At 40.1% G+C, this 27138-nt stretch overlaps 1 protein-coding gene across 2 annotated transcripts; it reads left to right on the top strand.

The window, feature by feature from the left end:
- The first annotated feature begins 5872 nt into the window (after positions 1-5872).
- Positions 5873-27138, top strand: ppm1ka (protein phosphatase, Mg2+/Mn2+ dependent 1Ka). 2 transcript variants are annotated; one of them, XM_067445485.1, is made up of 7 exons: positions 5873-5974; positions 12442-12904; positions 18016-18116; positions 18320-18485; positions 21978-22122; positions 22199-22333; positions 24488-27138. In XM_067445485.1, the coding sequence occupies exons 2-7, from the start codon at positions 12480-12482 to the stop codon at positions 24617-24619; spliced, it is 1104 nt and encodes a 367-aa protein (XP_067301586.1). In that variant the 5' UTR covers positions 5873-5974; positions 12442-12479; the 3' UTR covers positions 24620-27138. The 2 variants fall into 2 exon arrangements, with proteins under 2 accessions (XP_067301586.1, XP_067301585.1); XM_067445484.1 differs by lacking the exons at positions 5873-5974; positions 12442-12904 and adding an exon at positions 16328-16821.

Genomic DNA, 27138 nt, shown 5'->3' with positions numbered 1-27138 from the left:
TTTATTTGTGCTTCAAAGATGACAGAATGTTATTTTTGGGTGAACTAATCCTTTAATGCTCGTTGATGATAATCTCAAAGAAAAAGAATGACTTTCAGTTGCTTTATCACGGCAAATAGCCCCCGAGATACATGATGCTGTATGGGCTGATAATCACTATAGAGCACTTTAATCAAATAAAATCATGTTTGTGATGTTATACATGATGTGAACTGTGTCTGATGTTAAAGCCTCACATCTTGCAATTTCTTTTTTAAACTCCTTGTATATAAGCCTTGCTCGTTTTCTGAGCACTGTGATTGGTGTGTGATTTCATGTTATTTTTACCAAGGTACCAGGACTTGACTGAATGAGGTCTTTGTGTTTCCGTCAGAGCTCTAAGTGAAGTCTACTGAATATTTTATCTTTTCTGTGCGAGGGAGCAAGACGTAGATATTGACTTAAATTGAGTTATCTTTGTTCTATATGATGCCTGAATTGAGTCCAGCTTTAAATATTTCAGCCGGGCTGGTGGTGCGGTGTTGATATTGCTTCCTCGGCACTCAGAGGGAATCAAACACACGGGTTAATAAGCACATGCATCTACTAAGTCCTGTGTTTCGGTCGACATTATAGACCCTACGGAGCATCTGCCCTACTTACTTCAGAGAAGAGAACTGTGCAGTAAATGGTGTGATAGCTCTCTTATACTTCAGTTTTGTTCTCTTAATATAGATGTGCTGATGTTCCTCAAACATTCTGGTTAAAAACCTCAAACACTGTTTGGAGCACAAGCAATAAAACGCAAACTCCATTCAGACATTGATTTGTAGAATTTCCATTTAAAGGCACACACTCAAAAAATATATTGGATTTACTTTTTTTATGGCAATAGGTTTCATGTAACTGGTTAATGTTGAATGTAATTAACATTGTTTATTTCAGTAACCTTAAGTTTTTTACATAAGGTTTAATTCAATGCCAGTTGAATCAAGTTAGCGTTCTTAATTTTGTCCTAAACTATTAAGTTCAATTATTCTAAAATGTAGGGGTGGGCGGATCGATCTAAATATCTATAGTATCGATACCAACACTGGTATCAGTATCAGATTGATACAGTTGTAACTGAATCGATATTTTAATTTAAATATCTCTAATACTTTGCTCGTATCTTCTACCTCTACAATCCTGAGCTGATAGCACATTGAATGAGATCAGGATGGCCGAGAGGAAGAAAAGCGTTGTGTGGAGCTATTTTACAGCTCTAAATTATAATACTGCAACTTGTGATACGTGTAAAAGAGCATTTGATACTGTGGCAACACTACAAACCTATTCAAACACTTAAAAACACATGACAAGGAAAATGCTGAGCTTTTCTACAATTCATTCTACAGTGCCTATGACTAATAATTTTGTGGACTTCAATACATTAATACAAAAATATTGCCAAAGAATTGATCATTCACCTCAGAGATAATGATCATACTTCTCTCCCCTACACAAACATTTTTTAAGTAAAAAGAATCGTATTGGTATCGGTATCGGCAATACTGACCCCATATGTATTTGGTATCAGATCAATACCAAATTTTACAGTATTGCCCACCACTATTAGCCTGACAAGTCAGACCCACATCAAGATGTTTGGTCTGGAAACTCCCCATTGACAGCTCAATCTGAGGGGCGGATAAACGGTTGTCTTTCAAACTCCCTCTGCACGCGATAGGATAGCGCTACACCAACCAGAGCAACGAAGGTGAAACAGAGCTACCGGACAGATTAAACATTCGCCGTATCCGGTCGGCTAAACCCTGAACACATCTTCCTTTTTTAAGAATGACTTCAGTGCCGTTCTTTGTTCTTTTCTCAGAGAAAAGCTTAACTCCAAGTCTACCGGAGTCGTGGTCAAAGCTGATTCGAAAGACCGCCGCCGTTCGCCAGTTTCTGTGTTTACTAGAAGCACGCAAACGCAACTCGGCCGTCATTATGTTAAGCCCCGCCCACCGACTCTATACACGATGTGATTGGCCCGGCAAGAGTTTGGCGATTACAGCTCAGAAGTGAATTGAAAGTTGCTAGACGACACTCGCGGGCAGATTAGATTTGCTGCCGCTAGGGTGCGTCTAGATTTCTAGGCTACACCACTATTAAAACTAATATCAAACTAAAACCATGACAAGTAATCCAGTTTATTTAGAAAACTACAAATGTTTTTCTAACAAGAACATCTTCTACAAATTCTTATCAGCTAATCAGGAGAAGGTGTAGTTACATGCTCAGAATAGTTGTTTCTTATTATTAAAACAACTTTCGCTGTTATTAGCAGATCCTCAGCCCAAGCTCGTGCTCTACACTTCACCACAAAGGTAAAGTCCAAAAACACTAACATAACACACACTTTTAAATACCAATATAACAGAATATTAAACATGAAAAAGTCTCTCAATTTTCTCATATTGTTACAAATCCATAAAATAGCACTTTATTTAAACATTTACTCTCCGAATTCAGCCTCTTTGCAAAGCATGATGGGAAGTGAAAGTCCTGTTTGTTTGGGTTACTTGATTAAAACGTGTTATTTAAAAATAAAAACATCACGTTATGTCAAAGGGTAAACGCTTTGAGTCAATATAACATGAAGCAATTACATTTGAACCAGAAACCTGATATAATGTTGTTAAATCGAGATGAATTGCTTAAAGTGAACAGCATCATACAATCATTTTTTGAGTGCAATATGTAAGATTTGGGGATTAAAATATCCAAAAACATCCAATTTTGTTATATATTTTGTTGACTTGTGTATTTACTTTATCCCAAATGTTTCCAAAAATGTTTAAATCCAGAGAAATAAGCGGAATTTAACCAGGACACGGGTCACCTATGACATCATACCCGTGTTACCCTCAATATCTGGTTTTATTTGTGTAAACCATGGAAACACCAAAGCTGCTTTAATATCTGATGTGTTTTATTAGACAGGTGAGCAACTGTTTGGATCATTGATGGACAGAAACTAATCATTGTTCTCCAGCTCAACACAGTCTTATTGTTTAAATGAGGGATGAATTGAGAAATGAACTTTCCCTTGAGCTTTTGATAAATAAAAGTTCATGGTAATATAAGATTATCCTGTAAGTTTCAGAGCTGAAAACGTCCTTGTTAGTGAAAGAAAAGCTTTTATAAACACCAGGCCCAGAAAACGATTGTGTGCTTCATTCTTACGTCATCGACTGACGAAACACGCCACTACAGAATAATAAGCTTGTGTAGTTCAGTAGCCCCGCCCACCGACTCATCTAGTTCAGTAACCCCGCCCACTGACTCTTCTAGTTCAGTAACTCCGCCCACGACTCTTCTAGTTCAGTAGCCCCACCCACTGACTCTTCTAGTTCAGTTGCCCTGCCCATCAACTCGTCTAGTTCAGTAGCCCCGCCCACCGACTCATCTAGTTCAGTAACCCCGCCCACTGACTCTTCTAGTTCAGTAACTCCGCCCACGACTCTTCTAGTTCAGTAGCCCCACCCACCAACTCGTCTAATTCAGTTGCCCTGCCCATCAACTCGTCTAGTTCAGTAGCCCCGCCCACCGACTCGTCTAGTTCATTAGCCCCGCCCATCAACTCGTCTAGTTTAGTAGCCCCGCCCACCGACTTGTCTAGTTCAGTAGCCCCGCCCATCAACTCATCTAGTTCAGTTGCCCCGCCCATCAACTTGTCTAATTCAGTTGCCCCGCCCGCCGACTCGTCTAGTTCAGTAGCCCCGCCCATCAACTCGTCTAGTTTAGTAGCCCCACCCGCCGACTTGTCTAGTTCAGTAGCTCCGCCCACCAACTCTTCTAGTTCAATAGCCCCGCCCATCAACTCTTCTAGTTCAGTAGCCCCGTCCATCAACTCATCTAGTTCAGTAGCCCAGCCCACCGACTCGTCTAGTTCAGTAACCCCCCACACCGACTCGTCTAATTCAGTAGCCCCGCCCACCGACTCATCTAATTCAGTAGCCCCGCCCACCGACTCATGGAGGTGATCGGCTTGCACTGACCAACAACAATAAACATGCTGAGGAATATAGCTAGATATTGCGCTATTCCTAGTTGTGGAAGAACATAGTCGCTGCATAAGCTTCCTTCGCAACCAATATTAGGGATGTGTGGTTGAACTTTATTTTTTATGAAGTTCCTGCTGACATGGGGAAGAACGTTTGTGTTTGCTTCATTTCACTGCGGGATCGTTTGTAAACCAATCTCCGGTCGATGCTGGATGTGGATCCGACAGGAATGGCGCAACACACTTACGTGAGTAAAACGTGTTTTTATATGTAATAGTATTGCATTGTTATAGATCGTTTTGCTTATGTGTACGTGTCTAAAGCATACCTTTAGCACGCTGGACTCAGACACTGGACTGAATCTCATAATATTCGGTTCTTGATCTGTGCTGTTGTCTCTCTCAACTTGACATTTGAAGGGCGGCGCGTGCACGTGTGTGTGTCAAAAACCAATAATTGTCGACTTTTAGGGAATGGAATACTAGCCTAAAACGTACTATAATGTGCAGTATGATTGATGTTTTATGCACAGTATACAGACTATATACTGCAAAATTAGGAATAATGTGTACTGTAGTATGCATAAACCAAACTTAAACCTTAACATTATGTATTTGCTACATTGCAAGTGCTGCTGTTTCCTTAAGAAAATGCAAATCTAGTTGCAATTCCTGCTAGCATCTCCTACTCTCCTCTGGAATGAGATATTTATAGTGTATTAAAATTTCTGTGTTTTGAGTACTTGCTGATCTTTTATTCAGGACTTCTGCTGTGTTTACAGCGGAAACATGCTGTGATCCATCTGTGTGTGTGTGTGTGTGTGTGTGTGTGTGTGTGAGAGAGAGAGAGAGAGAGAGAGAGAGAGAGAGAGAGAGAGAGAGAGAGAGAGAGAGAGAGAGAGAGAGAGAGAGAGAGAGAGAGAGAGAGAGAGAGAGAGAGGGGCCAAACACAGTGTTAATGCTAATGCATTTTTAAATAAATTATATTTGGGACTGTAATACATTTTAGTTTACCACTCTTTGATGTTTTAGCTACAGAAGTATTTTAATCTTAAATAACCATACTTCTATTGGGGACGCATGTTTTCAAATCTGTTTTTTTTTAAATGCTGGGATTCTATATAGCAAATAAACATTAAGATATTTTGGTTTGAGGAATTAATTTATAGAAAATAAAAATAATAAACTCAGAGAGAAGAGAATGGGTGGCCCACATAAAAAACTCTTGACCCAAAAACACACACACCCCCTCATCTGATTGGACGAGCGGAGGTTAGAGGCCACCTGTGATTGGATGATCGGTGTAATGAAATGTGATGGAGAAGCGCATAGAAGGGGTTATGGAAGGGCGGGGCTTAGCCGTTCGGACGTTGTCTCTGATTGGTCAGGTAGAATGAGCACAGATAATAATTTATTCAATTAAAACTTTCCCTTTAAATGACTATCAAAGTATCTCCGTGTCATTATTTTGGGTTATATTGGTGGCATTAATTATCCAGACCGATTTTGAAGCAAATGTGGTCACGTGATATGTGTTACTTTTCTCAGCGCTGTTCAGGATGGACCAATCACAGTCGTGTATGTTTATGGTCAGAATGATTTCAAAATCATTTTGTAAACATTGCCGCGGCGTACTTTCGTTATTAATCCATGTTCGATCTTTTTTAATTAATCGATTTAACAGATTATAGATTTTAATGTACAAAAAACGTCTTTGTTGACAAAAAAATATATCCTGAGATTGAAATGCGGCTCAACAGTTGATTCGGCCTTTGAGCCGCCAACGCCCCCTGGAGCAAGACTCGTGTATCTCTAAAGAGTTTAACTAGTACAGCTGAAGTGTGTGTCGACACACACCCTCTGTCACTCCAGCTGGACAAGAGACGGACTTTTTGGGACGGACAATAACTTTGTCAACTAAATGATAAACCTGCTTTTTTGACGGAGGTAAGTCACTGTAACGTTAAATCGTTTTCATGAGAGTCGCGTTTGCAACGAGCGGTGACATTCAAGGCTTTTTTTTTGTAACAAAAACTGATCGGAAAAGTTATTATGGTTGAAGAAACAGCGTTATATTTCAACGTTAGGACTTAACTGCTGCGATTCTTAATTAGACAATCAATCTGTGTTTGTGTAAAAACGCTTAAAACACAAATTTTCAGTTCAGCTTTCGAGGAAGACTATTAATACAGGTTAATATAATAATACAGCTTTAAAAAGCTTTCATATATACTGATATTTATAATACAATGCTTACACAGACACACACGCACACACTTTTTAATGAATTAATTTATTGTCGCTGATTTTATATATATATATATATATATATATATATATATATATATATATATGTGTGTGTGTGTGTGTGTGTGTGTGTGTGTGTGTGTGTGTTTATGTGTGTGTTTATGTGTGTGTGTATATCAATAAACATTGTATTATAAATATTAGTACTTATGAACGCAGACCTTCCTTTGAAAGCTTTATAATGTATTAAACTATATATATATATATATATATATATATATATATATATATATATATATATATATATATGTGTGTGTGTGTGTGTGTGTGTGTGTGTGTGTGTGTGTGTGTGTGTGTGTATAAATAGTCGTATTTATGAAAACAAACCTTATTTTAAACGCTTCATTATGTATTAAACTATATATATTATATGCAATTATCACAATTAATAGATTTGGCAGCACTAGTGTGTGTGTGTGTGTGTGTGTGTGTGTGTGTGTGTGTGTGTGTGTGTGTGTGTGTGTGTGTGTGTGTGTGTGTGCGTGTGTGTGTGTGTTTCTAGCCTGGTGCTCTTGTCACTTTTGAATAGTTTTACAGCATAAAGTTCATTTTAAAACAGTTTAGAAAAGAAAATATTTATTTATCCAACTTATTTGCAAAGTACATAGTTTTACATAAAGTTAACAAAAGTTTATAAAAGAACAGAAGTGCTTGAGAATGTTTTTTTTTAAGCACTAACCAATTGACCACAAATCAAAAGTGCAATACATTACACATCAGCAAAAGGATATTAATATCTTTAACAATAATATATAAAGACACGGTGTAAATAAGAAAGTGTACTTTTGACATAACCACTAAAAGTAATCTAAATGAAGCATACTTGTATAATAATAACACTCGTGATGATGCAACATCAGTGTCAGTGTCAACGTCACATGACCCAGTGATGTCACTTGTGCTGGCATGTGTTTGTTTTGACATGAAACACACGTCTCACAAAGGTCAGCTGTGACACACAGCGGAGTCACGTGAACTTGACCTCAAGAGGCCATTTAACATGCGCTGCTTTCTCCTTCAAATGCACAGCTTAAAGGGTTAGTTCACACAAATTTTTTTTTCATGAATTACTCCCCCTCATGTCGTTGGACACCCGTAAGACCTTCGTTCATCTTCATAACACAAATGAAGATTAAAAAAATCAAAATAATGACTTTATCCGCCAAGATATTGACGTGAACTCGACGCATGCGTGAGAATATGTCACCAACGCTGCCGACGACCAGCTCGATCCCGTCTCTCAGCAGTGCCACTGTCGCCGTTATTTATTTTATTTTTTTTGCGCACAAATACTGTTCTCGTCGTTTGATAAAATGATTGTACAGCCACTGTAGTGAGATGGGCTTTGTATCGATGTTTTTAATGCCTTTATGGGTCTTGTGAGTGGGAATGTACTGAATGCCAATGGAGGCCTTTCTGGAGCCTTTCTCAGCTTTCAACAAAAATATCTTCATTTGTGTTTTGAAGATGAACGAAGGTCTTACGGGTGTCCAACGACATGAGGGTGAGGAGTTAATGACATCATTTTTATTTTTGGGTGAACTAACCCTTTAAAGGGGGGGTGAAATGCTATTTATGCATACTGAGCTCTTTACACTGTTAAAGACTTGGATTCCCATCCTAAACATAGACAAAGTTTCAAAAACTAATGTTGGACGTTTGATGGAGTATTTCTGTGTTTAAAATACTCCTTCTGGTTTCTCACAAGTTTCGGAGAGTTTTTTTCGAGTATGGGTCGGCTTGACGTTAATAGAGCAGAAGGTCCTTGTATGGGCCGTACGGGCTCTTCTCCCGGTAGGGTGCGCGCGCGCGTGACTAGAGCGAGAGAGGAAATGCACGCCCGTAAACTGCTCTCAGATGCAGATCCAGTCGTCCGTGAACACGTCTGTGTCTCCGTCTGCCACGCTCCGCTTTATTCCTATGGGTGACGTCGAGCGACTTCAACGCTTCAGCACAGCATTCTGGGAAGGCAGCGCTGCATTTGAACCGATTTGAACGCAGAAATGACGGGAAGCTTCAAGGCATCGCTTCAGTCGCATCTCAAAGTGGATTTCCACGCCACTGCTGCCACCGGACTTCACCAAATCATACCAAAGAAGTGTGTTTTTGACGGAGCGGTCCCAGCGATAAAGGTTCGGTCCTGCTTTGGAAGCAGCCGGTGAGTAAATCAACTTCAAATGTCTGTGCTGTCGGCTATTGTCGCGTGAGTAAACATCAGTAAACGACACGATCGCGTGCTTCGTCATTCAAATGCGCTAACGGACTCTATTGTTGTTCTGTATAACGGTAAACTAGTCTGACATGCAAAACCGTTTTGCTTGCTACTTCTAAGGTCTAGTCGCATACAATAGTCCATAAACCGAATCATGTCCTCATAAAATGCGAGTAAAGACACACAAAGGCCCCTAAATACAGTCCATACCACAGAGACGGACGTCCTGCTGTTGCCGTTTCTCCTGTTCAATTTATTTCTGCCTCAGATTTGATTGTGGATCATTATCTGTATTAGCTGAGATAGATGGGTTTCTCCACGCTTGAGGACGTCACCGCTTTGTTCGTGATCGTCATTCTTTTGCTCCGCCCACACGATACGCCTCCAGGCGCTCGGTTTTTTCCGGAAAGACTCGGTACAGCCCATATTTCTTTTATAAATATAATAAAACAAAAGACTTTTCGGAGATATGAAGGATGCAATACTACTCTATAGGTACTCAAGATTGACATGAGATTGACTGAAACTGAGTGTTTCACCCCCCTTTAATGTTTGATCACCTGATAGAGTTATTGACTGTTTTGGAGGGTGTCCTAGACCTCGCTCATCACAGGTTCAATTCAATTCAAGCTGGTTTGTACACTTTTTGTACACCACTCATATGACAGTGACATACAGCTGTAATGTATGTTATGTTGATACTTAACTTCACAATTCATAATGATAACAGTTATAAGGATTATATAACAATATTAAATTAAGTTGTCATCATCTGAAAACATTGGTTTGGTGTTTGTTTTGACTAACATTTTACTACAGTATTTATTAATCTTTGTTAGCTCAGGTCAGTTAAATAATATACACTTATGTTACATTAGTTACCATTGGTTAACTACAATAGTTGACATGAACTAACAATGAACAATACGTCTAAAGCATTTATTAATCTTAGCCAATTTCTACATTTACTAATAGTTTATTCAAATCAAAAGTTGTATCTGTTAATATTATTTAATGGGCCTGAGCTTACGTGAACTAACAGTGACGTTATATTTTTATTAACTAACATTAACAAAGACTAATAAATACTGTAACAAAAGTGCTGCTGATTGCTGAATGTTAATGTTAGGTAATGCACAAACTATTGTTAACTCTTGGGACATAATTGTGAAGTTTTAATAATGTGTCAATAATATTAACAGATAAAATGATGGACTTTAATAGTGAATATTTAAATTAACACTACATTACAATTACAATTAACATCAACATTGCGTGCAGCAGCAACCACAGCCTCCCAGACACTGTTCAGAGAGGTGTACTGTTTTCCCTCCTTGTAAATCGCACATTTGATGATGGACCACAGGTTCTCAATGGGGTTCAGATCAGGTGAACAAGGAGGCCATATCATTAGATTTTCTTCTTTTATACCCTTTCTTGCCAGCCACGCTGTGGAGTACTTGGACGCGTGTGATGGAGCATTGTCCTGCATGAAAATCATGTTTTTCTTGAAGGATGCAGACTTCTTCCTGTACCACTGCTTGAAGAAGGTATCTTCCAGAAACTGGCAGTAGGACTGGGAGTTGAGCTTGACTCCATCCTCAACCCCACAAGCTCATCTTTGATGATACCAGCCCAAACCAGTACTCCACCTCCACCTTGCTGGCGTCTGAGTCGGACTGGAGCTCTCTGCCCTTTACCAATCCAGCCACGGGCCCATCCATCTGGCCCATCAAGACTCACTCTCATTTCATCAGCCCATAAAACCTTAGAAAAATCAGTCTTGAGATATTTCTTGGCCCAGTCTTGACGTTTCAGCTTGTGTGTCTGGTTCAGTGGTGGTCGACTTTCTGCCTTTCTTACCTTGGCCATGTCTCTGAGTATTGCACACCTTGTGCTTTTGGGCACTCCAGTGATGTTGCAGCTCTGAAATATGGCCAAACTGGTGGCAAGTGGCATCTTGGCAGCTGCACGCTTTACTTTTCTCAGTTCACGGGCAGTTATTTTGCGCCTTGGTTTTTCCGCACGCTTCTTGCGACCCTGTTGACTATTTTGAATGAAACGCTTGATTGTTCGATGATCACACTTCAGAAGCTTGGCTATTTTAAGACTGCTGCATCCCTCTGCAATATATCTCACTATTTTTGACTTTTCTGAGCCTGTCAAGTCCTTCTTTTGACCCATTTTGCCAAAGGAAAGGAAGTTGCCTAATAATTATGCACACCTGATATAGGGTGTTGATGTCATTAGACCACACCCCTTCTCATTACAGAGATGCGCATCACCTAATATGCTTAATTGGTAGTAGGCTTTCCAGCCTATACAGCTTGAAGACAACATGCATAACGAGGATGATGTGGTCAAAATACTCATTTGCCTAATAATTCTGCACTCCCTGTATACACTATACTGCCAAAAGATTTGGGAGTTGGCCCACTCTTTGCAGCTTTAACAGCTTTCCTCAAGCTTTAGGAGTGTGTTTAATGGGGATTTTTGCCCATTCTTCTAGAAGCTCATTTGTGAGGTCAGGCACTGGTGTTGGACGAGAAGGCCTGGCTCTCAGTCTCCGCTCTAATTCATCCCAAAGCTGTTCTATCGGGTTGAGCTCAGGACTCTGTGCAGGCCAGTCAAGTTCCTCCACACCAAACTCCCTTATCCATGTCTTTATGGACCGATGCTTTGTGCACTGGAGCGCAGTCATGTTGGGATAGGAAGGTGCCGTCCCCAAACTGTTCACACAAAGTTGGGAGCATGAAATTGTCCAAAATGTGTTGATATGATGAAGCATTAAGTGTTCCTTTCACTGGAACTAAGGGGCCAAGCCCAACCCCTGAAAAAAAAAACACACACCCCATAATCCCCCCTCCATCAAACTTTACACTTGCAGTCAGGCAAGTCCTGTTCTCCTGGCTACCACCAAACCGAGACTCGTCCATGGGATTGTCAGACTGAAGCGTGATTGGTCGCTCAGAGAACACGTCTCCAGTGCTCTAGAGTCCAGTGGCGGCTGCTTTACTCCACTGCATCCCACGCTTTGCATTTCACTTGGTGATGTAAGACTTGGATGAGCTGCTCGGCCATGGAAACCCATTCCATGAAGCTCTCTACGCCGTTCTTGAGCTCATCTGAAGGCCACAGAAGTTTGGAGGTCTGGAGCCATCGACTCTGCAGAAAGTTGGCGACTTCTGGGCACTGTGATCCTTAGCATGCGCTGACCCCCCTCTGTGATTTTACGTGGCCTAACACTTCGTGGCTGAGTTGCTGTTGATCCCAATTGCTTCCACTTTGTTTTAATCCCACTAACAGTTGAGCGTGGAATATTTAGTATTGAGGAAATGTCAGGAATGGCCTTATTGCACAGGTGTCAGCCTATCACGGCCCCACGCTTGAGTTCACTGAGCTCCTGAGAGCGACCCATTCTTTCACTAATGTGTGTAGAAGCGTCTGCATGCCTTTATACACCTGTGACAATGAAGTGATTGAACACCTGTTTGGAGGGGTGTCCCAATACTTTTGGCTATATAGTGTATACACACACACACACACACACACACACACACACACACACTGCCCCTGTCCCTAAACCTACCCATCACAGGAAACATTCTGCATGTTTACTTTCTAAAAAAAACTCCTCCTGTGTGATTTATAAGCCTTTTGAAAAGTGGGGACATGAGTAATGTCCTCATATTTCACCCTCTCCTGTAATACCTGTGTCATACCCATGTCATTATACACATTATATACAAACATGTCCACACACATACACACACACACACAAATACACATTATATATTTACAAACTTTAGGTTAGATGAGATTTATCGTGATTAATCGATTTGCAAGAACTAAATTAAACCTCATTCCAAAGTGTTACCTTTTGTTTTGATCACAGGAGTCTCATCTGAAGTGTGCTGAGGAACAGAAGTCTCAATGTCCATCTCGTTGTCCCGTCTGCTCCGATGCAGCATGTCCGTGGTGGGCCGGAGCGCGAACGCACATCCAGCCCGGAGTGTGTGCGAGCGGGAGCCGACCATTCCCGGAGTCCGATGGAGCAGCACACGTTTGGACTTGGACGGAAGTGGTCGTCCAGCCACGTGGGATTCCTTTGGGATTTGGGATAACCGGATAGAGGAGCCCATCCTGTTGCCGCCCAGCATCCGCTACGGAACCCCCATCCCGCACGTCAGCCTTTCCAAAGTGGGCTGTGCCTCCCACATCGGCCGGCGGCGGGAAAACGAGGACCGTTTCCAAGTGAGCAAGCTCGCGCATAACATACTGTACTTCGCTCTGTTTGACGGGCACGGAGGACCACAGGCCGCCGATTTCTGTCACAAACACATGGAGCAACACCTCAGGTACACCATATGGTGACCTTCAGATCTGTTTAAAGGGATAGTTCACCTAAAAATGAAAATTAGCCAATGATTTACTCACCCTCAAGTCATCCTAGGTGTATATGACATTCTTCTTTCAGACGAATACAATCAGAGTTATATTAAAAAAGTCCAGGCTAAGCCGAGCTTTATAATGGCAGGGATTGTTGCTCTGTTTTTGAAGTCCATAAAAATACATCTGTCCATCATATAACTGCTCCACACGACTCTGGGAGGTTAATAAATGCCTTTGGAATTGATGCGTTTGTGTAAGAAAAATATCCATATTTAAAACTTTATAGAGTAAAGTTTCGTCCGATCGCCTTCAGTATTCGGTTTGTGGAAAAAGTGTTGAAAGTGCCTCTCCCAGTTTACTCTACCAGTTACGCTCGTCGGACGTCACGTACGCATCTTGAACTTAGAGATGCACTTTCAACACTTTTATAAGGATGGCGATCGGCCTGAACTTTAATTCAAAAAGTTTTAAATATAGATATTTTTCTTACACAAACGCAACGATTTGCTTCAGAAGGCCTTTATTGACCTCTTAAATGATGGACAGATGCATTTTTATGGACGTCAAAAACAGAGCAACAATCCCTGCCATCATAAATCTTGGATTAGCCAGGACTTTTTAAATATAACTCTGATTGTATTCGCTGAAAGAAGAATTTCATATACACCTAGGATGGCTTGAGGGTGAGTAAATCATGGGCTAATTTTCATTTTTGGGTGAACTATCCCTTTAACTTATTTTATGTAAAAAAAATCAGGTAACATTGACCATACACTGAAAAAATTTGGCTTTTAAACAATTTTCACTTTATTTCACAAATAATTACAAATAAAAGACAAGTACCACATTGAATTAAACTTGAACTTTTGAAGTAGAATGAATGAATTAGTATTTTCTTGTAAAAATTACTCCAAATAATGTTTTATTTATGAAAATAAACATTTCAAAAACATTTTCACAATTTAGTTGATTTAGTTTGATTCAATGCAATTTACCAATATAACATTCTACTTTTTTTCTCGAATTTATTTATAATATTCACATTTTGTAAAAATATTTTTAAATTGTCGTTAAAGGAACACTCCACTTCAAAAAGAGGCTAATTTCCCAGCTCCCCTAGAGTTAAACAGTTGAGCTTTACTGTTTTTGAATACATTCAGCCGATCTCTGTATCTGGCGGTAGCACTTTTAGCATAGCTTAGCATACATCATTGAATCTGATTAGACCACTAGCATCTCGCTCAAAAATGACCAAAGAGTTTTTATATTTTTGCTATTTAAAACTTCACTTTTCTGTAGTTACATCGTTGTGATTTTCTAGACCGATATGGCTAGCAACCTGAAAATAGTCTCTGACACACTCTCTGGGTAAGCAGATTGTCACGTTGGTTATGTTGACAGAAGTTAGCGTAATATCATTGCGCCGCTGCACACATGGTAAGGCAGCAGTTCTTTGATTATAACTGTGACACAATAACTATAGAAGAGTCAAGTTTTAAATAGGAAAAATATAAAAAGTCTTTGGTCATTTTTGAGCGAGATTCAATTAATTATGCTAAGCTATGCTAAAAGTGCTACCGCCAGATACAGAGATCAACTAAGAGTGCGTTCACACTTGTCATGTTTGGTTGGATTAAAACGAACCCTGGTGCGATTGCTCGGTTAGTGCGGTTCATTTGAACATGTAAACGCTGCCATCCGAACCCTGGTGCGCACCAAACAAGCGGACGAGAGCGCTAAAAAGACGGGTCTCAGTCCACTTCCAAACCAACTCTGGTGCGGTTCATTTGAACATGTAAACGCTGCCATCCGAACCCTGGTGCGCACCAAACAAGCGGACCGAGAGCGCTAAAAAGACGGGTCTCAGTCCGCTTCCAAACCAACTCTGGTGCGGTTCGATTGATATTAGGGCCGGGACTTTAACGCGTTAATTAAGATTAATTAATTACGGGACTTTAACGCGTTAATTAATTACGCAAAAAAAATAAAATAAATTTAACCACACTTATTTTTGCACCGCGGAACGTTTTTCAAGGAATGAGTTTCGACGGACCGATTATACTGGAACACCAACTAGCGCTCCGGAGTCACGACAACAACAAACCATAGTGAACATGAATGAAGAAGCTGATGAGACCGCTTTGCTTGGCCCCGTGGATGGGAAATTTTGTTTTAAAAAACGAAAGGATGGAAGCGTCGACAAGAGCATGGTTGTGTGCAAGCTATACAACAGGGAATGTGCGTATCACCGCAGCACATCGAGCCTCAAATATCACAAATATGCTTTTGCTAAACTTAATGGCAAACATTGCGCTGGTCTGCTGGACTGAAATAAATAAACTATATTTTGTTGATTAAGCTTATGTATTCAGTCATTATTCAATGGTATACTAAACATCCATGTGAAAAATTACTTCTCATTGTTCTCAGGTCAAATATTTATATGCAATTAAAATGCGATTAATTTCGATTAATTAATTACAAAGCCTCTAATTAATTAGATTCATTTTTTTAATCGAGTCCCGGCCCTAATTGATATATGAACGCAACACGGACCAAAGACATGTAAACGAACGAAAAACCGGACGTAATGTCACAAGATGCGACGCATAGTCAGCTGATTTGACAACGCGGAAAGATCGGTGTATCTAAAATGAGTAACGTTAACGTTAGAGGGCAAACGTGGAGCAACGAGGAAGTGCTTCATCAATAATTGGTCCGACGAGCATGTTTCGAAAATGCTAGAAAAAACGCACAAAAAGCAAACCTGGTTCTTCTCATCAAAGGACCTGTTGCCCATTAGTCGGTACAGATGACAAGAACTGCGCTGTCTCTTTTCTGCACAACGGAGGAAATCCTGCTGCTGTTTTGAACATTTCATGAGCTCTTCATGAGTTCTCAGCGGGTAAAAATAATGCCACACGCATAAAATGATGGCGTTTAATCCGGCACACAGCGTTGTTTTGAATGTTCGGTAAGCAGCTCCTCCGTCATATAAGCCGACCGATCAGGTTGTGAGCGTCTCCCTAAGCCTTTGGTTCGGTAACTTTAGGTTCGCTGTTAAAAATGCCAGTGTGAACGCTAAGCAGACCAGGACTATATGTTTTGGTTTTGTTTTTTGGTCCGGTCCAAACGAACCAAACTAACCGAACTACAAGTGTGAACACACCCTAAATGGATTCGGAAACGGTAAAACTGTTTAACTCTAGGAGAGTTGGAAAATTATCCTTTTTTTTTTTTTAAAGCTACACTGTGTAACTTTTTTAGTTTATTCTTAGCTAAAATAACTTAGTTCTTTCAAAAATATATGTGCTCATTAATGTATATTTACTTCTTTCAAGTAATAAAGTACTCTCGTAAGTTTATAATATACCATTGAAAATACATACGGGTGAGGGGTTCGAATGGCGGTCGCCATGTTGCTCCTCCATCTTGAAAGTACATTAGCCAAAGAGGGACATACCCGTAAATTCAAGCTTCGCTTTTCGCGTTTTTACACTCGATGGCACTGTGTCGAATGTGAAGAGGAGGATTGCTTGAGGCTGCTTTATGATGATGGAGGATCACTCTTAAGCCCCTTTCACACTGCACGTCGGACCCGCAATATTCCCGGAACATTGCCGGGTCGCCTTCTGTGTAAAAGCAACCACGTCCCGGAATTGATTACCGAATTCTTCCCGGGTCGGGGACCTAGTAACATTGCGGGATATGTATCAGAGTCGCCAAGGAAGCGGAAAAGAGAATTAAGACGGCAACGCGAACGCAACGGGCAAATCAACAAGACAAAAGTAAATATTGGAGTGGCCTTTCCAAGATGGAAAGAGCTCATGAGGAGCAACGATTTTAAAAAGAACGCCGACGTTGCCTGCTTTCTTCTCGACAGGTAATATTAATTCAGCCTATTTGTGTATATTGGAAGTTTTATTGTTGCTTGGCTAATCATATCATGGTGTGCTGAGCATAACACTAGAACGACGTCTAGGATAGTTTTCCTCGCGTCAATGATGAAAAAGTATTGTTTACCTTATAACATAAATCCGTGTTCTATGACGGATAACATGAGATTAATATTTTAATTGCATTATAATTTGTTTGCCTTACGCTAGTGGTGTTGTACAATATACAGAATAACGATAGCACTGATAAAAGTTACTTTACTAAGAGCTTGCATTCGTCTGGGAACCTGATAGCTGATGTTAGCAATGAACTGGTTATTATTCAGTTCTATTATTCATTTTACATAGATTAACTTGATCATAGATCATTTGGTAAATTAAATAACTGCAAATTATAATAGTTTTCAAAAATTACCTCATCACTTGAGTTGATGCAACACTCACCGAAGAGGTCGAACTGAAAGCCATGACTAAATCGGCCACCGTAGGAGTTGAAACGAAATCGAAATTGAGAGGAGCAGAAACTATTATTCACTGGATGGTCATATACCGTTTCACCACTAGATGGGAGAAAATATCACACAGTGTAGCTTTAAAGTGGAGTGTTCCTTTAAATATAATTTATGCAACTTATATTATTGGCACTTTTAGAGTATCACTTTAATGAAAACAATCATTTAATAATTCTATATTAATAAATAACAAACAAAAATAAAACACTAAAGGTATAGTTCTCCCAAAAATGAAATTCTGACATAATTTACTCACCCTGATGTCGCCTAAAAGTTCAATAAATTCAACGTTAAATTAAATATAATCAAATATTCTTTCTACAGCTATTTTTTGTAATGCATCAAATATTAGACTTTTCTTATTCAACACAATAATGACTTTAAATGATCTTTTGGAGCTAATGTATCAGCTAATTTTGATGTGCAGTTAATTAGATTAAAAATTGTAGTCATACTTTATTCATGTTCATGAATTTAAATGAGAAAGAGTCACAAAATATCAAACATATTTCAGTATTTCCATCAACTCAAAAATGTGTTATGGGTCAAATTGATCTGGAACACAACACCCCACCTAACACACACACACACACACACACACACACACACACACACACACACACACACACACCATTGTGAATGAAATATTGAAGTTTTTGTGTTTTATAGGGATTGTTTGGAGGTGGAAACAGATTTACAGGCGGTTTTGTCTAAAGCGTTCCTGCAGGTGGACGCAGCTTTGGCTGCGGAGCTGCAAATATACGGAAATGGTATGAAATTAATTTAATATTTAAATTTATGCATTTGGTAGATGATTGCGTTCATTTCAAGGTATACATATTTTATCAGTTCATGCATTCCCTGTGTGAACTTCAGGAGTTCATACACACACTACACATCACAAACACAGCCACTTTAATAAGCATAATATCTTGTAAAGGTTCATTAAATGTGTTTGTGTGTCCATCCTCAGCCTCCCTCATGATGGTGGGCACGACGGCGACGGTGGCGCTGCTGAGAGACGGGATCGAGCTGGTCGTCGGCAGCGTTGGTGACAGTCGAGCTCTGCTGTGCAGGAAGGGCAAAGTACGCAAACTCACAGACGACCACACGCCAGAGAGGAAAGATGAGAAACAAAGGTAAACACACACACACACACGTTTGTTTTTGTGAAATGTGGGGACATTCCATAGGCGTAATGGTTTTTATACTGTACAAACTGTATATACTGCCCTAAACCTACCCATCACACACATACACACACACACACACACACACACACTGCCCCTGCCCCTAAACCTACCCATCACACACACACACACACACACACACACACACACACACACACACACACACTGCCCCTGTCCCTAAACCTACCCATCACAGGAAACATTCTGCATTTTTACTTTCTAAAAAAAACTCCTCCTGTGTGATTTATAAGCCTTTTGAAAAGTGGGGCCATGGGTAATGTCCTCATATGTCACCCTCTCCTGTAATACCTGTGTCATACCCATGGCATTATACACTTTTGTGTCCTCAAATGTAACAAAAATATGCCCACACATACACACACGCACACAGAGACACACACACACACACACACACACACACACACACACACACACACTTCCGCTAAACCTACCCATCACAGGAAACATTCTGCATTTTTACATTTTCAAAAAAACATAATTTAGTATGTTTATGAATCCATTTACATACTGGCTGGTGATCTCAGGTTTATATTACATTGTGGGGACATTTGGACAAGTAATATAAGCAAGTAATCACACACACACACACACACACACACACACACACACACACACTCACACACACACACACACACACACACACACACACACTAGTGGTCCAGGAATAACATGTTCTGCTATGTGTAGTGATACCAGATCTCTCTGCGTGCTTACCAGGCCTGTGTGCTATTAATAAAAGCGAAGACCCGGCAACTTAAAATACGAACCGTGCATGCGGTGTTGCACAAGCATTCGTTTGGTTATGTGGATTTTTTTGCAGAACAATTTCTGTGTATCACTTGGATAAAAGTACTGTTTCATTAAAATGCCTTGGAAGAGCATGCAACTGTACAAATGACTTGGACACATACATTGTCTGAATGTCATCGTACTAAATATAAACTATTAAAAGCAAGTGCAGAACAATCTGTACAATCCAAATATTTGAAGTTTGTAGGTGAAGTATTGCAAATGCAGGCAGTTAGTGACATGTTATATCTATACACACCGATCAGGCATAACATTATGACCGGTGAAGTGAATAACACTGATGATCTCTTCAACACCTGTTAGTGGGTGGGATATATTAGGCAGCAAGTGAACATTTTGTCCTCAGAGTTGATGTGTTAGAAGCAGGAAAAATGGGCAAGCGTAAGGATTTGAGCGAGTTTGAGAATGGCCAAATTATGATGGCTAGATGACTGGGTCAGATCATCTCCAAAACTGCAGCTCTTGTGGGCTGTTCCCGGTCTGCAGTGGTCAGTATCTATCAAAAGTGCTCCAAGGAAGGACCAGTGGAGAACCGGCCACAGGGTCATGGGCGGCCAAGGCTCATTGATGCACGTGAGGAGCGAAGGCTGGCCCGTGTGGTCCGATCAAACAGACGAGCTACTGGAGCTCAAACTGCTCCAGAAGTTAAAGGGGTACTTCAGCGCTGGGAAGATGAATCTGTATTTAAACTGGGTCATTATTGTAGTAGAAATGTGAACTTATTTTTGAATTTAGTGCTTTCTAGACTGAGAAAAGACAGCAAATGTATTTTTGTCTCATGGGGATGAACGACTACAATTCCCAGAATGCTTCGCTGCTCTACGAGGCCACTCCTAAAGCCCCGGCTACTAGATTACTGAACCACTTTCACTTTCCCACCGCGACCGCGTTCATTTTCATAAAATCAGTTCAGTTAGAGAACAGACACTACAATTAAAAACTGAACGTGTGTGTTCAATATGTGATTTACCCACTGAGGGAGTCTCACAGCCCAAACACTGCAGGAGTCAAATTGACAGTCATGGATGAGCTTGTGATGAGAGCTGAGGTAAACGCGTCCGCGGCATAGATTCACAGCGCATGTTCAGTCTGGCATGTTTTCATGTTCAGTCTCAGTTCATGCCTTTGAAAGCTTAACTTTCATAGGAATTAGTTTGAGAAGTTGAAAGACTTACTTTGCTCCGCTGGCCGCACCGTTTCCATGAATGCCAGAGGCTGCAGCTGTGAGTGTGATCTCCATCCCCTATGCGCAGATTCAAAACATGCGGAAATGGCTCCCTCTGCTGGCTGTAGTCTTTAGCCTTTGGGCAAACATTCCTCCTATGATGCAAATATCGTCAATTTGCGTCATGTGAAGAATTTTTCCAGAAATAAAATGCATAAATCTCTTGTCTCAGGGGGATATGAGGGGGGAAAGCACAATCATTTGAATATACTCCAGGGTTTCTACTGATACAAAGCCATATGCTAATCGCTGAAGTAACCCTTTAATGCTGGTTCTGATAGAAAGCTGTCAGAATACACAGAGCATCTCAGTTTGTTGGGTATGGGGCGGCATAGCCGCTGTCCAGTTAGGGTGCCCTCTGACCCCTGACCCCGCTGAAAGCGGCAACTTTTATCATTTTTTATTTTAATTTAAGTTACTTTTTTTACATTACCACATTTTTTTTATTACCATTTAAGTTTAATTCATTAGGTAATAATTTTTAATTCACTTCTACTTATAACATATTTCAGTTTGTTTGTTATTTTAGAATCATTGAGAGACTGTAGTTTAGTTATTATTAATATATTGAATTCATTTTTATTTGTATTATTATATTTTATTAGTTCAAGTTTTAGTAATTTTGTTGTTTTATATATATATAATTAATTATTAGTTATAGTTTTTCCTTAAATATACCCATGTCGTTGTTTATTATTTTTTTATTTCAATTGTGGTTATTTTAGTACAAGTTAGACTATTTCAACATTTCTCATTTTCAGTAAAAGGTTTGTTTAATATTAAATTTTATTTAGTTAATGTTTATTTAATTTCAAGAAAAAAACATGTTTTTAATGATTTTAGATTTAGTTTACAATAACACCTTTTTAGTTTAAGTGTCGTCTAATATTTATATTTTATTCTATTTTCACTTTCTTTCAATTAACGAAAAGGTTTTTAATAATTTTACTTTTGGGCCCGGAGGAATGATGATGAAAATTTTGATCTTTGATCACAGGAATAAAATTTTTACAGAATAATCTCATGAAATGTCAATTCAATTCGTATGCCATTTTGGCGTGCTATCAAGACGCATAATCGCTTTTTAGCGTGTTTATCAAAGTCATTTCATTCTATCCCCCTACACTGCCCCTACCCCTAAACCTACCCATCACACACACACACACACACACACACACACACACACACACACACACACACCAAGTAGCGTGTTATCTGTATGCATTTTGAGCTATCCGTGTGTATGTCTACGCCGAAACGAACCATTATGTGTGTGTGTCCACAATTTAAATGGATTTATAAACATACTAAATTATGTTTTATGCAAAATCATGATGTCATGTTTGTAATAAATGTAATAATAAGTTGTGTTTATTTGTGTGTAGAGTTCGTCAGAGCGGCGGGTTTGTGGCCTGGAACAGCGTCGGTCAGGCGAACGTTAACGGCCGGTTGGCAATGACCCGCAGCATCGGAGACTTCGACCTGAAGAAGATCGGCGTGATCGCAGAACCAGAGACCACCCGAACACTAGTATGCAATTTCACAATACTTTATAGTCACTGAGATCAATTTATCATCAAAAATTCTCATTCTCTCACGCCTGTAGTTGCAGCACGCGCACGACTCTTTCCTGGTTCTCACCACCGACGGCATCAACTTCATCATGACCAATCAGGAGATCTGTGACGTCATCAACCAGTGCCACGACCCCACCGAGGCGGCAAACGTCATTGCTGAGCAGGTGCAGGATGAGCGGTGAAATCTTAACAGTCTGTGAAAGGAAAATTGTTATTCTGACCATCATTTGAACTTTGTTGCACAGTGATTCAGGGGCGGCATTTACCATAGACTGTAAAAAAAATATATATATATGGACGTAGTGTCCGTGGCGTCACCCATAGGATTCTGAAGAGCCGTTAAGTAGAGATGAGCTGGCCGTCACCATCTTGGCAACGCGTCCCGCCCCAATAACAGAAAATGGGCAAAGAGGCGGGACGTGGGCGGAGCTGAGATGACGTGATGTCTTAACAGACAGCAGACAAACGGCAATCCACCTGTCACTCAAAATGGCCACGCCCTTAATTATGCAGAACTTTAAGGCTTTATATAATGTAAACGAATGAGTTATAAAAAAAATCCTCCCCTTCACAGTTGTAATCAAGGGCAAAATTAGCCGTATAGACCAAAACCACAATTTGTACCAGACTGTAAACATGTTTTTTCCTGCTGTAAAGTTGAGCATTTTAACATGGGGCTCAATTACCCCTTTTCCACCAGAATAAACCGGGTGCTAGTTCAGAGCCAGTGCTAATGTCAGTTCTAAGTTGGTTCGACTTGAGAGCGCGCGCTGTGCACGCTTGAAACTAGGCTCTGGCACCGGTTTGGCTTTCCACATGCTAGAGAGCCACCACAGAGCTAGGTCTTACGTCACTGTATACGTCTCATCTTTCTCGCAAACATTTTAGCAATGCTAGCGAGGCAGCGGGAAATACAAACACACCAGGCTTGTTCCAGATGCATCGGCGCTGTACCGACCGATCCGCGTATGATATCAAAATACCACGTGAACGATTCAAAAGCATAAGGAGTCGTTTGCGCTCGCTGTACTTTGATGTCATACGGCGATCAGTCTGCACAGCGTGCGCCGATGCATCTCAAACGAGCCTTCCCTCAATGGCTCATGGCTTTATGATCCTACATCAGCATCAAAACGCTGCGAATCCAACGCATTCGTGCAGCTCTCCATGATTTGTATAGGCGGAGATTACAATCGAGGAGCTGTTAGCTTGATTAGCTGCTATTTAATAAATGGCGGTCACAAGTTTGTGTTTGTCTTGTTGATCATGGTAACGCTGCCTCCAGCCGGTGACGCAAGTCGTTCTTACTTCTAGCCCAACAATGTTTTGGTGCTACTTAAGAACCACTTTTCCAGGCTCGGAGCTGGTGCTTTGGCTGTGGAAACACAAAGAACCGATTTGAAACTAGGCTCTGGCTCCGATTTAGCACCAGCACTGCCTTGGTGGAAAAGGGGTAAATGAGATTCTGCTCCTTCTGGAGCCGGTCTCTAGCGGCCAGTCGAGGAATTGCAGTTTAAGTCACTTCCATATTGGCTTCAACAGAAAATCTGGGAGGTTGCCGCTTGGCGTTTACATATGGCAGACTATGGCTGCTGCCATACTCTGGCATTTAGACAAGCAGGGGAAATAAACAGCTCATGATGCTGCTAGTTAGTTCTGTTGCAGCTTTGAAAAGCAAATTTAAACAGCCTAACGCCATGTCCTAACCTGACGCGCGATCAGAGACGCGATGCAACAAGATTTTCTGCAGCAAACCAGACTCGGCCCGAGATCAATCAAACAAAAGTCACAGCCAATCAGAAGAGCGTGTGGGCGGGCTCTTTCTGCAATCGCACTGACTGCATTCGTAACAAAATGGATAAGTACAATATCAAATTCCCAAATATTACACCATTTTAGCATGATTTAGCATACTTAGTGACTGAAACATTTTTTTAAATCATAGAATACACCTGTTTGTTCACCTTGAGTTGACAGTTCGAACATAGCTAGTTGTTTCCTTTAATTTATTTTCAAGATCATCCGAGGTGAATTATCCATTGTTGTTTTCAGTAAGGCTATAAAGGTCACGAAAATATAATTATTCTCATGTGTCACGTTTGGTTAGGTCACAAGGAAGGCTTACAGGGCTGTTAAGTCTGTTGATACGTTCTTTTAGTGGATTTCTGTCCACATTTTTGTTTAGATATAGGCTAATTTGATTATTTGGGAATGTTGTTGTTGTATGGTCAGAAGGACTTATGTCATACCATAGTTTTTTCTGAAACGCCACCACTGCGGTGATCCCTCTTCTTAAAGTGTGTGTTTGTGTTGTCTAGGCGTTGCAGTACGGCTCAGAGGACAACAGTACACTTATTGTCGTCCCGTTCGGAGCCTGGGGAAAACATCAGAACGCTGAATACACGTACGACATGAGCCGAAACTTTGCCTCCATCGGCCGCTGGTCTTAACGGCGGTCAAAATATCATCTCAGCACGAGGAGAAACGGTCCCACTCAACAACTACACCACCAGTTTCCTGATGGTACACACAAGTCCAAACCTCTGAACTTCAGTCTGGTGTGAATGAAACGGGGAGAAAACGTCTGCTCTGATGGTTTTATGTCTTGACAGCAACTTTACATCCAAAAAGTATGGAAGCTTCGCCATGAAATAAAAAAGGTAATTAGTAGTTTATATCTTACAATTCTGACATTTTCCCCACAATTGTGGTTTTCTATCTCACAATACTAAAAGAAAATTTTCAGAATATGCGATAAAAAAGACATTATTGTGAGTTTGAGTTTATGCGAGTTGTGGGATATGAACTTGTAATTTCTAAAAAAATTGTGAAAGAAGACTGAATTGTGAGATATAAACTCGTAATTACGGGAAAAAAATGTGTCCGAATTGTGAGATATGAACTCATAATTGCGGGGGGAAAAAATCAGAATTTTGAGATATAAACTCGCAATTGTGAAAAACGTCAAAGTAGTGAGATATAAAATCGTAATTGCGGGAAAAAAATGTGTCCGAATTGTGAGAAATAAACTCGCAATTGTGAAAAATGTCAGAATTGTGAGATATAAACTCGCAATTGTGAAAAACGTCAAAGTTGTGAGATATAAAATCGTAATTGTGAAAAACGTCAGAATTGTGAGATATAAAAAGTCTGAATTTTGAGATATAAACTAGGGCTGGGCGATATATCGAATAGTAGCGATAATATCGCAATGATTTTGACGACGATATAAAATTTGAAAATATCGTGAATATTGAATATTTCAAATTCAAGCGTACTTTCCCAAAGAACGTTACTAGATAATCCAGATAGAGCAGAGGTCCGCATCCACCGTTCACTAAACACTGGAAGAGTTAAATATATACGTGCAGCGCAGGACAAAGAAAGAAACCGAAACATGCGCGCATAAGAGAAATAAAAGCGCGGCGCAGGACTTTGACCTGAAGCGCACACACGCCTTGCAGAAAACATGTGATCGCAATTCAGTTCTTTCGTGGATTGTTAGGTTTGAATGGTCAAAAATATGTAAAAATGCACGTCCTGGCGAGTCTTCAGGTAAACACAGGCATCGGATGTCTTTAGTGAACGCTAACAGCTGAGGTATCTGGATCAGTGCAGGTCTTAAACCGGACCTAATGTTCTGTGTGATTAATGTTAATCAAACAACAATGAAAAATAGAAAACCACCCCATGTTTGGCTAAATAGCTTTAATATATTTATTAAGAATCAGTGTCGCCTATATAGTTCATTTATAGAGTGAAGACTGAGCAGCATTTTAACTACTGTTAAATATACCTAATGTATAAAAGTACATTAAAAAAAATGAAATTACTCGTATCATCAAATAAGATTTTGGTCATCCCAGCCTGTTCACTAAACTTAAACATTTTGGATTGAATTGAATCTAAATAGTTGTTGTTTTTAATGGGGAAAAAGAAAATCATGTTTTATTATTATTTAAAAGCAATTTCAAACATATCGAGATATATATCGAATGTCGTAAAAATTGACAATATCAAGATATATATATATTTTTTTTTTTAACGTATCGCCCAGCCCTAATATAAACTCATAATTGCAAAAAAAATCTTAACTGTGAGATATAAACTGTAAGATTGACAGTAATTGTGGCGCATTATTTAGTTTACTATATATTAGGGATCACTCATGCTGTTAAATAATTATTCATTCACTTATGTATGAATCGGTGGAATGAATCTGTGTAAATTATTTCAGAATTATCATAGGAATTATTCCTGAATTGTTATTGCTTAAAGGTGAACTATGTAGTATTTTTGCAGTAAAATATCCAAAAACCACTAGGCCGGTGTTATATATTTTGTTCAGTTGAGTACTTACAATATCCCAAATGTTTCCAACTATTTTTAAATTGTGAGAAAATTGCTATTTTAACTAAGGACCGGGACGTGTCAGCATAGCGTTTGAGGGAGTCGCCTGTCAATCGCGTCATTTCTGCGCTACCCTCGGTTTCGGCTTTTATTTGGCAGGAGCGCTTTACTCTTAGCAGTGTGAACAAGTAAACGCACGGAGTAACGTCATAACATAATTTTCAACACACTTAAATGTATCTAATATGATAAACAGAGCTGCATTACCTCATAATCATAACTGGAAGAGCGGATCAGTGCAGGCGCCCGGCGACTGTGTCCCATCCCGTCATAATAAAAGTCCCGGTGTTCGCGAGCCGTGTGTTTGTATAACAATCGCTCCAGCGGCCGTGCACAGCTCCTCAACACTCGGTCCTGCTCTGCTTCACTACAGTAACGTTAATAACCAATCGCTCCAGCGGCCGTGCTCAGCTCCTCAACACTCGGTCCTGCTCTGCTTCACTACAGTAACGTTAATAACCAATCGCTCCAGCGGCCGTGCTCAGCTCCTCAACACTCGGTCCTGCTCTGCTTCACTACAGTAACGTTAATAACCAATCGCTCCAGCGGCCGTGCTCAG

Source organism: Pseudorasbora parva, chromosome 6 (genome assembly GCF_024679245.1).
Source record: "Pseudorasbora parva isolate DD20220531a chromosome 6, ASM2467924v1, whole genome shotgun sequence".
NCBI lineage: Eukaryota > Metazoa > Chordata > Actinopteri > Cypriniformes > Gobionidae > Pseudorasbora > Pseudorasbora parva.
The sequence above is the reverse complement of the archived record's forward strand: the minus strand, read 5'-3'. Positions and strand labels throughout refer to the sequence as shown.